Below are 15,286 nucleotides of genomic sequence, written 5' to 3'. Positions count from 1 at the left end.
TCTTTGTTGGATTATCTCCTCTGGGAATACCTAAAACCCAACATCAATCCACCACTTTCTTTTGTAGGAGGAAAAAAAAAATGTTGCTTTTCAAATTTATAATATTCCAAACAATAGCGTTTTAATCCGCATCTCAATTTAATCTATCACCTTGATGAAAAGAGTCAAAGCGGATCAAGCGTGTGCAAGAACTGGAAACAGTGGCGCTCCAGTCTTACTACTCCGTCCTGGGGCCAAACCGATGCCATTTTATCTATTAAAAGAATGTGTGGTGAGAGCGCTCGCACCTCACGCTTCCTGCAGACAGGCTTACACACATTCATCAGCAGCCAGCTGTGGGTGATGTGATGAGTTGGGAATTAAACACAAAAGAAGTGTTGGCTATAATTCTTGGAAAATACTTTCCCAATTTGTGGTGTTATTATCTCAACCTACGCAGCAATCGAAAATCTCTCTCTGATTTCTAAACCACCATTCTCATTTCATCTGTAATTTCAATTCATAAGCAAAACACTGTCATTCAGGTACTGCATATATTTTTTCTTTTCTTTTTTTTTCCACCATAAGGGCTATACATCAACTATTGATTGAAAATACCCTGTGATATTTTACAGTTACACAAAGACGTGGCACATGATAAAAGATGAATGGTACAGGTGCTAAAGGGCCTCAGCTGTGCATATAAATTGTGTATAATAACAGCTGTTCTGACTCTGATGGAGAGCTTCGGCAGTGCAGCCAATGCGCAATGAGTTTGTAAACATCAACATGCAAACTGCTGCTTAGAGGTGTTTCGACATGTATTTATGGCAAACTGTGGGTGTGGAAATGAGGCCCGTGCATGTACACACCTAGCTGCAGCGTGATGGAAGTTCACAAGACAGAGCGCTCTCGTAGCTTCGTGAATCTCCCGAGAAGAATACCTTTTATTCTGTCTTGTGTGAAGCCTACAGAGTAATCTTTTTTTTTTTTTTTTTTTTTTTTGCTTCTGGTCCCTGGTGTCAGTCCCCACAAATCCCAGAGGCTTAATTAAACAGAGCGTTGAGTGTGGGAGAGGTTTATTGGAGTAAATTATTGAGCCAGAATGATCTGTCTCATATCCATTGTCTCAACAAGTTAAGTAGGCTGACAAGCAGTAATTAACTGTATTGATGAAAGATTATGTAAACAGAGCAGCGGGATATTAACACTCATATTTCTTTCTTTCTGTTTCAAAATACTGACTCTCAACAGGAGTCAGACTGCGGACCACATTCTTTGGGGGTTTTCTCTCCCTCTCTCTCTCTCTCTCTCTCTCTCTCTTTCTCTATCTCTCTCTCTCTCTCTTTCACTGTTGTTTCCATGGAAACTTGCCAGTAGATGGCGAGGATAAAGAGAAAGTGGGAGACAGACTAGGGCAAGTGGGCCAGTCTGATCATGCATGGTGCCTGGTCTTGTGGGAGAGCCGGGGAGGCTGCACTGTGGACCCACCAAAGTGATCCCATTCCAGCCACGGCGTTTCATGTTCTGCCTTGTAAACTGCAACACGCCCCAGATGAAACAATCAGTGGGACACACGAGCCTCTCTTTCAAGCCACTAATCTACTATTGGTTATTACTGTCCCCTGGACTTTATTATCAAGCACGATCGAGATTTACTGCACAGGCGTTCGCTCAGCAACATTCCACCAGCAGAATGATGTTTACATGTTGAAAGACATTTAAGAAACTGTCAACGAAAAAAAAACCTGTAAAGGTCCTTTTTCTCCTGCTGAAAATAATTTGTTGTTGTCAAACTTTCCATTAGCTCCCTCAGCCGCTTGTCAACAAGTGAAACTCCTCTGCAACGGAGCGCACAGATGGGTGAAGTCCCTACTTCCTGCGCATACAAAGTCAACCACAACAAGCGAAGCAAGACAACTGTGAACAACAAGAAGGCTCTGATATGTCGGGAGTGCAGCCTAGCGGGGGTGCGGTTCTGCAGCATGTGAGGGTTTGCAAAAGAAAAAAAAAATGTTTAGATTGCTGAAATTACCAGCACATCTGTCTGTAAAGCGACTAAGTGTGTTTATTCCTATGTAGTTCTGTAGCAGGAGACAAACTGTTGGCGCTGGTAAAGCACAGTCTCAAGAGAAACGGTGACAAAAGGATTTCCGGCTGACACATTGTCAGTCTCCTCCTTGACTCTGCATTCCCACAGGAGGCTTCCGCCTCGCCAGTCGGCTCCTTTTCCTTTAACACATGACGATAAAACATACGAGCTATCAGGATAGTAGATACTTCCTTTTAGAATATCTTCCATATTCTTCTTTTCATGCAAATATATGTGGTCATCATCTCCCTTATAGCTTCAGAAAAAAAAACTGTTAACATGTGCATGCTTAATGTAACTAAAAATCATGCTTAAAAAATAAATTCACAATGAAGAACTGTGCTTATTTGTTTATAGTTCGAATATAAGATCTATGAGAACCAATGGATGCAGTATAACTAGTACACAAACCAGTGAAAACTCACTATTAAAAGCTATTGTTTGCAGCTTGTACACCAGATTAGTGTAATGTGCTTCCAAAATACTGTGTGCATACATAAATGGCAGCTGCTAAGACTAATATTTACACTTCAGATATGATATCCCACCCAGGATTCTGTCTACACGTTAACTTCAAAGAAAAACTCTGCCTCTCATTTTTTCTCCCTCCTCCTATCCAGCCATCTCTGCTTCCCTCTTCACCAGATGGCCTTTTTAATTCAAGAGCGTAAAGCCTGCCAACCCCTTACACACTTCAAACCAGACTGTGTGAAGGAATGGGAGGAGTGGATGAGGCCTGAAAAAAAAAATACAAGAAAAGATAGCAGATGTGAGATATGACAGTTTAAAAAAGAGAGTGGATGCCATCATGGGCAGGGTAGGGTGGTGGTGGTGGTGGTGGTGGTTGGGGGGGGGCATCCAGAAAGATGCTATCCAGTGTGATTTTCACTCATTTCTCTGGGAGTGGAGTGGAGCATTAATATGGTAATACTCCCTAAGGTGGGGCTGAAGAGTGGAGGTCATCTCCTGTATATGCAGGCCTGAGGTTGGCCGAGCGGGCTGGAGATCCCCGGCGGAGCCACCTGCAGTCTGGCTCAGAGGAAGCACAGGTAATGGCAGCTCGGCCGCCCTAAAATCACATTTAAAGCTGAAAAAGAGACTCGTATCGGATGGGGGAGGGACTGAACATGGTCGTTAATGGAAATAAAATCTCAGGAGACCATACACACACACACACACATAAACATATACATATACACACGTGTGACCATGTGCAAACAGTGAATTAAGATAAAGCTAGGAGCACCTGTGACATCTGATTAAAAAAAACATACAATGTTTATCTGCCTAAAAGAATCTTTTGTTAAAGTCTAAATTCAGCATTAATTAGATTTCCACGTCTCAGTGGTGAAACCTGATCCTGATGTTGCTGTTCCTCCACTGCTGCCCAGATTCACACTTCCAGTGTGATGAATATAGATACAGTAGTTTACAATGAGTCAGTGTTGCATTCTGCATCCAGGAATATCATTTGGTGCACAAAAAAAGAACGTTATTTAATAGCTGATTCACACCACATGTACTAAAAATCTATTTTTAAGAAGATTATTTATTCAATTATGTATCTATTTGGTTGGTTGATTTGCTAACAGAGAAAAACCAAAAACTCACTGCTCCCCGCTTAATTTTGCCAAATTTCTCCCAAACAGGAACAGACAAACAATTATGTTTAATTTATTTCTTCGCACATCAAACGGACAGAGAAGCCTTACAAAGGCTGAAAGCAGTAATTTAATCCCTTAAAATAAAATCCATCTCTCTGGTTTCTACACAAGCGAAGACAAACTGGGGTCAGCTGCTCCTTTGAATCGTTCTTTGATATTTACTGATGAAGTTTTCTGTCATGTTTTGAAGAAGCCTGTGGATCGAAGCTTTATGCTTGCTGAACGTGTCTGCCTGAAGTGTTGGCGTTGTTTGGAAGGTGTGTGCTTAGTCACAGTTTTGAGCCTCTACTACCCATCACACCTTTACTGCAAGGTGTCTTTGCAGAAGTGTATTTGCGACTCTAAAATATCTCTGATCAGACAACATACTAATTGAGAAGAGAGGATTTTATATAAAATGGTCTGCAAAGAAATAAATGATTAAAGAAATAAACATTATTTTCACCTGTCACTCATTTTTCTTCTCAAAAATTAAATTTTCCAAAGATTTTGTTGCAAAATAGTGTTATCTCTACTCTTCCCAGACGACGGCCTCCCTAAACTGAAAGCCAGTTAACTTCACATCAAACTACATCGATATATATTTTACTGAAAATCATTCACAAATGAAGCAGAACTTTGTGAGTCGCTGTTGCATTTATTTACAGTAGGATTTGTATGATCACAGCAGGACACGTAATATGTGAATACTGTAGACGTTATTCACATGTGCCATTACTTTTGATCAATATTTTGCAGTCATACTGCTTGGACGACACACAGACCATATTTACCAGATATCTGGCTGAAACACAGCCAAGTACTAGAATCCAGTTGAACTAATCAAACAGGGAAGACTGACTGGATCAATAATAACCACGGCATCACCAATAAACAATGAAAGGTCTCCCACAAATGCAATCTCTGACCTTTTTTCTGATAAGGTCATTTTTACAACCAGCAATTAAAAAGTGTGGAGGACTTTGCAGTTTGAATATGAGCTGAGGAAATTTGGATTCAGTTTTCAGTCGCTGCGTCGTCAATAACCAAGACGTGAATCTATTCAGAGTGAAACATCCGCCGCCGAACACACAACACCACACAGCCACGCTTACATTCAATATGATCCACAGGACAACAAACGTCATGATCAGTTCGTCGTTCTTCCAATCCCTGCATGCTTCTACTTAACAAACAGCATCAACTGTACGGCACCTCCCCCTCATCCATCTCCCCTCTCCACCTGTGAATGGGGAATCCCTCGCATGCATTCTGTGGTCCCGTCGCCTCCCGGGAGCCCCATTCTCCCCTCCTTCATCAAACATTCATCCACTCTCTTTGTCTCTCAGAGATCATTACTGCCATGCCTATGATTGGCCTGGGCTCAGTGATGGATGTTGGCTGCTTTTGTTTCAGGTTTTTCTTGTCGCTTTGCATTATTCACTGTCTCACCATCACATGAATACCTTCTTATTGCATTCTCGAAAGTTGCCCTTTATTAATGGAATATGTGGAAATACAAGGGCTCTTCCTTTATTTTGAGAAAACTTTAAAAGCCGGATCATTCAGGATCACAGTCTGTGCTTCAGCTTTTCAAAATTCAGCCAACGCCTTTGCAAAATTAAACATTTATTGCCTTTATATCAGAATATAATATTTTAGGGGCAATAACTCAATGCAAATTACACAGGAGTATTTCCATCTTCATTATACAGAGGGTCAAGGGTCTCTACAGGGGATTTTATTTTATTTCAACTCAGCCATCCAGATGAAAACTGAGTGCTGATTAAGAGATCCTTCAAAAGACGTGTTACATTTTCCAAAGCTTCTGAGTACTGACAAATTATTTCTATTAAACACTAAATAATTCTAATTAACAAAAGGGTGTCTGGTGCTGTGTGGTTGTAATGCCAAGGTTTTTGACGATTTCATAACAAAATAGAAATATCTTAATCTGTTTCTAAGATTTAAGAGACACATAACATCGTGTGCACTGCACCTCCTGCTAAAGTCAACAAGAAAAGTACAAAAGCACAGATGCCAATTTTTTATCATGTGCCATAATTTGTCACCATTTATTCGAAAACTAATCTTAAAAACTCCTTAGCAGTTCAATTTCAACCAAAACATTAGTAAATGAAAGTCCAAATTTATAAACACACGGTGTGCAGATAATTTTTTTTTTACTATTTTTCTGAGGTCCCCTGCTGGTAGAGTCAGTTGCTCCCTTGTTTGATGTTTCAGGACACTTTGAGCAGAGCATTAATGACATGAGAACTACAGAGCGCTCAATCAGTCTGACCCGTCTCCTCCGCCAACTCCGAGCAGAGTGTGTCTTTATGAAATGATCATCCACTGACTGGAGGTGGGAAGCAGACAGCTGTGATTAATCACAGATCTGGAAGAAGAATCCCCTTTATTAACTGCCATTCACAGCACTTTAAACCCTAAATTTGGCTTTTCTGAAACAAGGATTATTTCTATCATGACACAGATGTGGAAGGAATCAACAACAGGTCAGTTATTAGATGCAGAGGAAATGATCACTTCCAGCTGACCCCGGTCTCACCTAAGAACCTCTCACACACACACAAAAAGTCAGTCCGGCAGTGAATTTTAATCCAGCAGTCATGAGCACATCATTAATTAATTGGCAGCCTCTTTATGCTTTCACTTGAGTAAGTCCGTACTTAAATCTTTCTACTTGAGTAGATATCTGCAGATGCTACAGTGCTGTTTGTACTTAAAGTGTTTTGTTTATCTGTGCTTTCAATAGGAGCGCATCCTCGGTGAATACTGAGCTGACTGGGATGTTTATGACTGAGTTTAAATCTATGGCCAATATGTAAAACACATTATAAATCCAATATTACAATTAGATTATTTCCATTAGTGGCCTTCTGCCTTCAGCATACAACAAATGTGTCTCACCAAGACACGAGAAATCAACCTTCTGAATACAAATCAGTACATAAATATCTACATTAACTATAGTGCAGAAAGATATTAAATATTTAATCCAACAGATGTTGTGACTATCAGGAGACTTCGCTTGAGCGATATCTGGCAGACATCCAGCCAATGTACCACACCTTCGTGTGCTTTGCACTTGTGTGTTTGCATGACCACGAGGAAGAGTGAGCGATCAATCTGTCTTTTTGGACAGGACCAGAGTGATTCATCGCACACAAATTCAATCTCTGATGGCTGGTAGCAAATACAACCCCTGTGTGTCGTAAAGGCTGTGAATGATGATCAAGTTACGAGGCAGATGTATTTTGTCTTAAAACTAGAATTGAGAAAGTTTCACGTTGCTCCATTATTAATAATTTGTCAGATCACCACTTATTGGTCGTAATGTTTTCATATCAGTGAGCCGTGTTTGGATCAAGCTCATGGTGACAGTTCTATAGGTAAATCCTCGCCTTCCTAGTGATTTTAGATAATAAAAGTCAGTTACGTCAAATGTTTGCAGGTCAAAGTTCTCAGTGGAACACATCTACAGTTTCTCTTTGCAGAGTGATATTCATATGCACACATGGTGCATCTCAGAGCAGACTGTTCTGCACACAAACTCATTGAAGTAATTTGGGACACTTGTTCCCACTGGCAGGGAGCTGCTTCAGTATCAGTCAAAAGTAACAGGTGAAACAGTCTGCACACAGGCTCCACCTTCTTAGACAGCAGAGGCTGACTGGCTTCACCTTACCCTGCCACTTTTTCCCCCCTTCTGGACTCATAATAGTAGCGGAGCATGTTCCACAGTCAGCTATGGCTTGAATAATTTACCAATATCAACATCTCCAGCTTTGAGGGCTATAGGTTCACACACCACTCCAGTTCACAAAGCTTCCCTACAGCCTGTTGTTATGTATGAAGTTGAAAAACATGTCTCTGATTTGCTGTTGACTATTTTTGCATATTCTTTTGATTTATTCCATATTTCTTTATTAAAAGATGTGCAGAGCATGCAGTCCAGATGCACATCCTGCACTATAAATTTACATCGCTTAATGTGGCTGCATTGACCAGCATTAACGAGGCAGCTTCAAAACATTTTCTTCCTGAGGTTTTTTAATTCCAAATCCCATCTTGACGAATGTATTTATAACATCAGGGTCCGTCAGTCTGCTTACTGCCACCATATCTTCCCGATCTCGATGTAATTAATGATGCAAATCTGCATGTGGTTCTAAATATAAAGTTTGAAAATGCTCACATTGATTAGAAAGTAAACAATGCATATTATCAAGATAGAGAGAAAAAACTTAAGAAAAACAATTTTCCTGAAATAGACACAAAAGGGTTCCGTTTTTGTGGCTCCTCGTCCTCTCTCCAACAGTTCGAGACGCAGTAATTAATTTGTCTCAACTTTCTCAGCAATGTTTGGCACTTTTTTTCTGCTTGTTTAATCAAAGACGCGCTTTTCAGAATCCGATATTGTGGCAGGTATTGTGTGATTCTGAGCCTCTCAAAACACTGAAGGCTGTGAAGCTCGCAGATCTGGCAGGAGCCATATATGTGGTGGTAAACAAACAGAGGAGAAGATCCGTTCCTCTCATGGCAACCTCTTATAAATGTCAACAAAGGAATAACAATATCATTAGAAATTCATTCATCATATCACACTCTCTGTTTTTGACAGTTTAATATTATCAACTGCAGACTTATTGGTAACATATTAAAAAAATGTGAGGTCAACTGACCAACAGACAGCCTGATTAAAAAAGAACCTACTTCACCGTCTTCCAAAACCAGCGAGAAGTTCACAAAAATGCACCTTCGGGTATTTAACACAGCTGAGCAGCCAAATCCAGAATCCTCGGTCTTTTCTTACCTGCACAGGGAGCCTCAGTTTTCAGCGCAGCCGAGCGGTGAACACACTGTGGAAAACAAACGCATTTCCTTCGAAACAGTGTAGAGGGGTTTTTTTTCTTTTTTCTTTCTTTCTTTTCTTTTTTTTTTTTTTTCAAGCCTGGAAAAAACAAGTGTGAGTGCGAAAATACGCCGGAGCTGAATGAATAAACGAAGGAGGCAAGTGTCACTGCTTGAAATGTGCGCCGTGCGTCAGGAGCTGTCCGGGGTGCTGGAGGAGCGGATTCCTGGAGGTGTGATCCTGCCAGCGGCTCAGCAAAAGTAACATTTCCTAAACACGCTCAGAAGAAACGCAACAGACGCCCACTGCATTGTTCCAGGAGAAAAACTAGGCGTTCTCCCTCCCGAGCGTCAATACAAACGGGATAAACGAAAAGATCAGGACGGAGATGACGCGTCTGAGTCTGGCGGGATGCGAGGTGATGTGGAGGGAAAAAAATAAAGAAATCAGCAACCGGATGCAAAACTTTAAATTCTACCTGTTACTCGAGTGGGTGGGAGCTTCGGGAATTGGTGACAATCTTGCTTTCAAAGTAAATCTGATGATAAACGCGCCTGCCGCGGATAAGTGCAGCAACCTGAGAGAGCCTCAACTCTCAGAAGCTTTTCACACTTGGAACAAAGACGCGTTTTGCTCCACGCAGGAGCAGACCTGGAGAGGCTCTGCCTCGTCGCATCTCAGAGCCACATTAACATTATGTAACACACAGCCTACGGTGGAACCGACGCTCTCCTCTGTTCCCAAAACTGTTGGGTTTCACAGCGGATGTCAGAGAGAGAAGCTCTAAGAATCACCCCCTATTTGTTCAGGCGGTCCGACTGCGTGCGCGCGCGTGTGAGCGTGTGGGGCGTACAGTATGTTAAAATAGCGATTCTTTAGAGACTGGTTATCTTCGGCGATGGAAATGTTATTCGGGATCTGCAAACAAGTTGCGACACGCGGCACGGGAGAGCGCGAGGTCAGTCCCAGATGGCGCGGCGAGGCGCGCAGCAGGCGCGAGAGGTTCGAGGGGATGAGCTGAGACCCTTTTTCCCTCTCCCCTGCCGAAAGCAGCTTCACGCGCGCAATGGTCGGCATCTAAATTTGTATGTTCAGACATCTCCACCTCTCCCTCTCCACTTGCAGAGTAATGAGATTAATAATTAACATCATGGGAAGGCAATAATCTCCGCGCCCTCAAAGCTGCATGACACCCCTGTGGGTTTCACGATTAATTAAATCACTTGTTGACCCACTGTGCCATCGCAGTCGCTTCATACTGATTTTCATTTTTTTTTTTTTTTTTGCTTCGGACAAAGGTTGGAGGGTGCCAGAATTAAACCTGGAAGTGCAAAAGACACGTGGCCGGGGCATCTGTCCCTGCAGCCTGATCACACCTCTGCAGGCAACAGGCACCAGTCCCGCCACAATCAAATCTTTGTTAGGCGAGAAATAAACAACTAAGGTGATATGTTTGTGAATCTTACAACCAACAGGGTGTTATACTCACTGCTGTCTTCTCCAACTGCTTCAATAGGTACTTCTGTGCAAATCTATATGCAGCAGCTCTGTCAAATACACTGCCTTCAAAGATCTTAATTTAAAAGCATAATTACTTCAACAGTTGCAGTTTGCAGTGGTGCTAAGCACTTTATTGAATGGCAATATTCAAAGTAATATAGAGGTATATGGTCAAATTACAATATTTCTTGATCTCAAGCACAATTGAGTACTGTGACTTTTGGAAAGACATTTACAATCTGCTACAACAATATGGTGATAACTTATGTAACAATGATTGAAGGAAACAATAAATTTCACCATCGATAACACTTATTGGTTTTTCAGCATATTATTATTAAAACAAATAAACTGTTAACTAAGGCAAGCAATTTCGTTTTTTTATTATTGATAACATTGAACTGACAATACCCAATGGCAATTATAGTCTATATTTAAAATAGTGAAGACAAATGATCGCACATGAATCCATTCTACAACTACCTACTCCAGAACTTTACTGAAGAAGCACAGCACACACATATCAGGCACTGCATTTCAGTGACATTCATTAAGCCAGAGGAATTACTTTTAGAGCAGAAAATATATGCCTGGGACGCATGGCTACCGCGAAGAGGGCCTAAAAAGAGCTGTCAGCAAATTCCCTGTCACATAATAAACCTGCTAACATTGCAAACACTGCTAACAAGCCAAGTTTCTCCAATAATTGCACTGCTGTTTTAGTGTTTTAGCTGCTCTAATGTTTGAGATGGCGGATTAATCAAGTGGTTTCCAGCACTGAACTTGAGCTGAACGTCCCATTAATCAATCAAACCCGATTCAAATCGATAAATCATCATCAATCTCAGCAGAACATGACGTTCACCCATTGAAAGTATATATAAGCGACTCATTATGACTGTACTTGTATATCATTCATTGTGTTTATGAGAATTTACTAGTTCACTGCTGCGATTAGGCAGCTTTTTGAAATGGATTTTCCATGAACATATTTCAAGTGCCAATTATAGAAATTTTCTAAGTGGAATGGTTTTATTGGACTTTTATTTTCGTTGCTGTAAAGTTTCCGACAGGTGCCAGAGTATGTACTTTACATAATTTTCACACACAATAATTAATAAATAGACACTTTTGGTCTTATATTGATGCAAATGTTTATAACTGTACAGATGAGAGGAGATGAAATTAAACGAGCAATGCTATTTCTTCACAGAAAACATTGGTATTATTTTCTATTGAATTTCCTAAAACTTTTAAAATCTGCATAAAGAGATTGTCTTAATTTATAGGTCAACACTCACAGCAGTGTTGGCCTGATCAGGAGGTTGATGGGATATTAATCTGTAAAATTACCATGCTTGCCATGGTGCTGGATTGAAAAGAAAACATTTATACTTATAGGTCATGATGCTCATTAAGGACGACTGGCTAAAGAACACTTCTGTCCATCAAGCATCAACAGAGTGCTGGAGTGTATTCTTCCTCCTCTGTTGCACACACCATTTATTAAATAAACCGTGACACAAATGCCAAACCCCTCAGTCGGATGTTGACCAGATCAATGCAGCTCCTGCTACCGTGACAGAATTTGGACATAATAACATTTGCTATAATATTCTAAACAGTGTTTATGCCTCCCGAAATTAACACTTTTGGGAGTTGATCTGATTAAACTCTTTAATTGTGCCGAGGGAAATTACTCTCTTCAAACAGCTGTGCCTAATTTGCTCAACTTGCACTGAAAAACTGCCATAATTATCTTTTTTCTTTTTTTTTTTTTTGCACTTCAAATCTGTCTTCTATTTAGCCTCTGAATTGATGCCCAAACAAAGCAGCCGATGATTACATTGTGAGAACATGAAAGCGGTTGGCGTTTCAGAGAGGGGTTCATAACTTATCAGGAGTATATCGCTTCATTATTGACTGAAAACTGACTGCTGAGTCTCTCCTCCTCAGCCAGGAAACATAAACTCAGAAGTGGTTTATAACAATTTTGTGTAAGAATCCTCAATGGACAACACGGTGCCGTAGTAGTTTTTCCAGCTGGCCTCACAGCGAGAAAAACCTGGTTCAATCCCAGGTGTGACTTTCCGCAGCCTATGACCCTGACCGTGAGGCACTGTGTCTGAAAAATTCCAACTGAATTGTTTGTATTTTTAGTGTGAAACTACGGTAAACATACAGAGTTATAATACAGTCCATAGAACTGATCCTCGCAATTCAACGTTTCATTTAAAAATTTTATTACTCACAGAAAGACACAAACATGGTAATGCGCCGGCAGGTTGCAGCACCTACAAACATGTCACAGCTAGTCCGTGGTCGCGAGTGAATTTGGTTACAATATGAAAAACAGAAGTAATGAGTGGTTTAACAACCATCTTTAGAAAGGGAATATTACTTTTTACGTTAAAAAAAGCAATTATCTGAGTGCAGAGTGACAGTAAAATACTCTAGAGTCTCCGGAGAAAAGCTTGCATCTTTTAGTTTGATTATAAATCCCGGTCTTGGTGGTGTGGAGGCGCTGCCAGTGCCACTGGTTGATTTTGTTTTTTAACAGGTTTTTTTTTGTTTTTTTTGTTTTTTTGGCCTCAGACATCAGAATTTCCCTCTGTGTAAATAATAAAATAAGGTAGGTCCACCAACATCTTTACAAGAGCAGTTCCTGAACATCTTCAGTCATTCATAACTATACATCGAGACGCCACAGTCGGGTAACGCACACAAACACGTGACACAGAGTTCCTCAGGAACAGCAGAGGACAACATCAACTGTCACACACGGGCAAAAATCACACTGTCTGATGATCTGGGGTAGACCCCGCCTCTGCATTCTCTTTGATGCTAATCTTAAACTGGAGGTGTCATTCCAGATCTCAACCAGAACAATAACGATTTAAGCAAGAATGGAATGAAATATCGAACTGAATCAAGCTGGCCTCTTACTTGGTGGTGAGAAAAACTCAACTCGGTGGGATTTTTTTATTTTTTTTTTTCCTTTCTGTGCAGCTGCGATTTAAACATACTGTCAGGAATTATTTTTAAAAACTGAGATTACAGTATAACAAAAAGTACAGGCTTCAAAAGGAGATTTAGAAAGGCGCAGAAATACAGCATCTTTGTCATGGCATGAACAGCTTTAGATCCACCAACAAGATTACACAACAGATAACCAGCAACAGCACAGCCAAGGAATCCTCCAGCCCGTCAGTGTTACATGGCTACATCCCTTATCTCCTCAGTATCCTCCCTACTCTTCTCCATCCCCAGAGGACTCCTTCTTCTCAGCCACCAGTTCAGCTGCTTCTCCAGCCCCATCTTCACCCTCAGGGACTTTCTCCTCCTCCTCCTCCTCCTCTTCCTCCCCGTCTTCCTTCTCGTCTTCCTTCTCCTCCCTCTGTTCTCCCTCCTCCTGCTCTTCCTGATCCATGTCAAGCTCTTCAAAGGACGAGCCGCTGCCCATGGACTCGTTGGAGCCTCTGTCGCTGTGGTCCTTGTGCTTAATGTCTTCGTTTGCATCCAACACATCTCTGAGAGGCAGGGAGGAGGCCAGGGAGGCGGCCGTGGACGCAGCCAGGGAGGTCTCTCTGCTGTCCCAGGGCACGCCGCCGCTCACTGAGCTGACGTCGCTGTGGGAATCTGCGCCTGCAGCAAAGCGAAACACACGCAGACAAAAATATGACGAGTACGGCTATAACAGGGGAAAAAGTTCATACGGAGTAAACAGCAGGTGAACCGTGAGCATTGGTGAAACATTACACCACGTTATGATACATCACAGTGGAGGAAGGTAACTTCATTACAGCTGCATTTATATTTTTTAACTAGACCATCCTGAGTTTAGAAGAAAAGAAAAGAGTCACCGCATATGGTCACTTGTTGGGTGAAGATTTAAATATATGTTCCCTGCAAAATTAAATCTTTCCTGAAGCCTCCTCACATATCTGCATAATTACTGTTATTGAAAGTGAACAGCTCTAATTATTCAAGAAGTTTGTGAGAAGTAGCCCTTCAGATTATTCTGGACCCTTGAAGTAAGGCTTGGCTTGGAAAAGGTTGGCGACCTCTGCATTAGTGGAGTGTGAAAACAAGACCTGCTGCACAAGAGCAAAACATACAGGAGTCAACCTCTGGCGGCCGTGGCTGCTCACCGGGTTAGATATTTGTAATTGGACCAAAAGCAGCAGACCAGCAGAACGATGAAATGAGCAGATTATCCTCAGCCGAGTCGCTCACCTGACCGGAGCTGGATGCTGAACACACACACCTTTTCTAGCAAATTGGCATTAGAGTTAAATCCTATCAGAGTTTATGAAACCGTTTGCAGCGAGAAACAGGAGGCTTTGCATTTAAAGCAAAAACAAGCAGAAGTTTTAATAGGTGTCAGTGAATTGCTCTGTGCTCACTGTGATGAAACGAAGCTTTATGGGACCAGTAAACTACAATGAGCTTGACATTTGTGGACGAGGACGGCATTATGTATCTTTTGGTTGAGAGATCAGAAACAATAACATTAAGCTCACTATTAAAGCCCATTCCACATGATGCAAGGCTGGGAGGATAGTTGAGTGTGTGCATTTACATACTCAACTATCCTTTGATCAAAGATGAGAAATGAGGCCTCATGAAACTTCTGAGTCTTCAGTCACTTAACATTCACCAGATACATCCTGGAAAAAAAAAAAAAAAAGTTTAACCCATCAGCGGAGCTCCGAGAAGCCAGATTACTGCTAAAGACACAAAGAAGCCTTCATATAAAGGCAGAGACCACTCATTACCATGTTAATGTTACGTCCACCTAATTACGCCGTGGTGCTGCGTAGCTGAGCGTAACTTTGCAGAGAAGGTCTGCTTCTGTTTGCAGCACATAATGCATGCAGTATGTATAATCAAGAACAGTGTCCATTATCTTAATGGATGAAGACTTCCTCACCCACATGATTGGCTTTCAAACGCTTTCTGTCTAAACCGGAGTCTAATTGGCCTTTGATCCATGATTCAGTGTGACCCAGGAGTCATTCATTATCCCAGGCTGCTGCTATTCTCAGGTGTTTTTTTTTTGGCCAGCCACAAGGTTACCACTGAAATGAGCACAACTGGACATCTGTGAAGAAGACTGCAGTATGAAACAGCTGAAGAAAGGTTGAAATAAATTGCATTTAACACCTCAAGGTAGAAAGACAGAAGAGCACCGAA

General features: G+C 41.4%; 1 protein-coding gene across 2 annotated transcripts in view; it reads right to left on the bottom strand.

Moving 5' to 3' along the window:
- Positions 1 to 11,850: 11,850 nt before the first annotated feature.
- Positions 11,851 to 15,286, bottom strand: part of tex264a (testis expressed 264, ER-phagy receptor a) — a 70,257-nt gene continuing 66,821 nt past the window's right edge. The window contains exons 4-5 of one of the 2 annotated variants that reach the window (XM_030091556.1): positions 13,473 to 13,735; positions 11,851 to 13,442 (exon numbers count right to left, since the gene is read on the bottom strand). In XM_030091556.1, the coding sequence (XP_029947416.1) occupies positions 13,341 to 13,442; positions 13,473 to 13,735 (365 nt within the window). In that variant the 3' untranslated portion in view covers positions 11,851 to 13,340. Of the gene's footprint in view, positions 13,736 to 15,286 lie in introns of both variants that reach the window. The other variant, XM_030091555.1, reaches the window with a different exon arrangement.

This window comes from Salarias fasciatus, chromosome 5 (genome assembly GCF_902148845.1).
Source record: "Salarias fasciatus chromosome 5, fSalaFa1.1, whole genome shotgun sequence".
Lineage (NCBI taxonomy): Eukaryota > Metazoa > Chordata > Actinopteri > Blenniiformes > Blenniidae > Salarias > Salarias fasciatus.
Note: the sequence above shows the minus strand (reverse complement) of the source record. Positions and strands in the feature narration are given on the sequence as shown.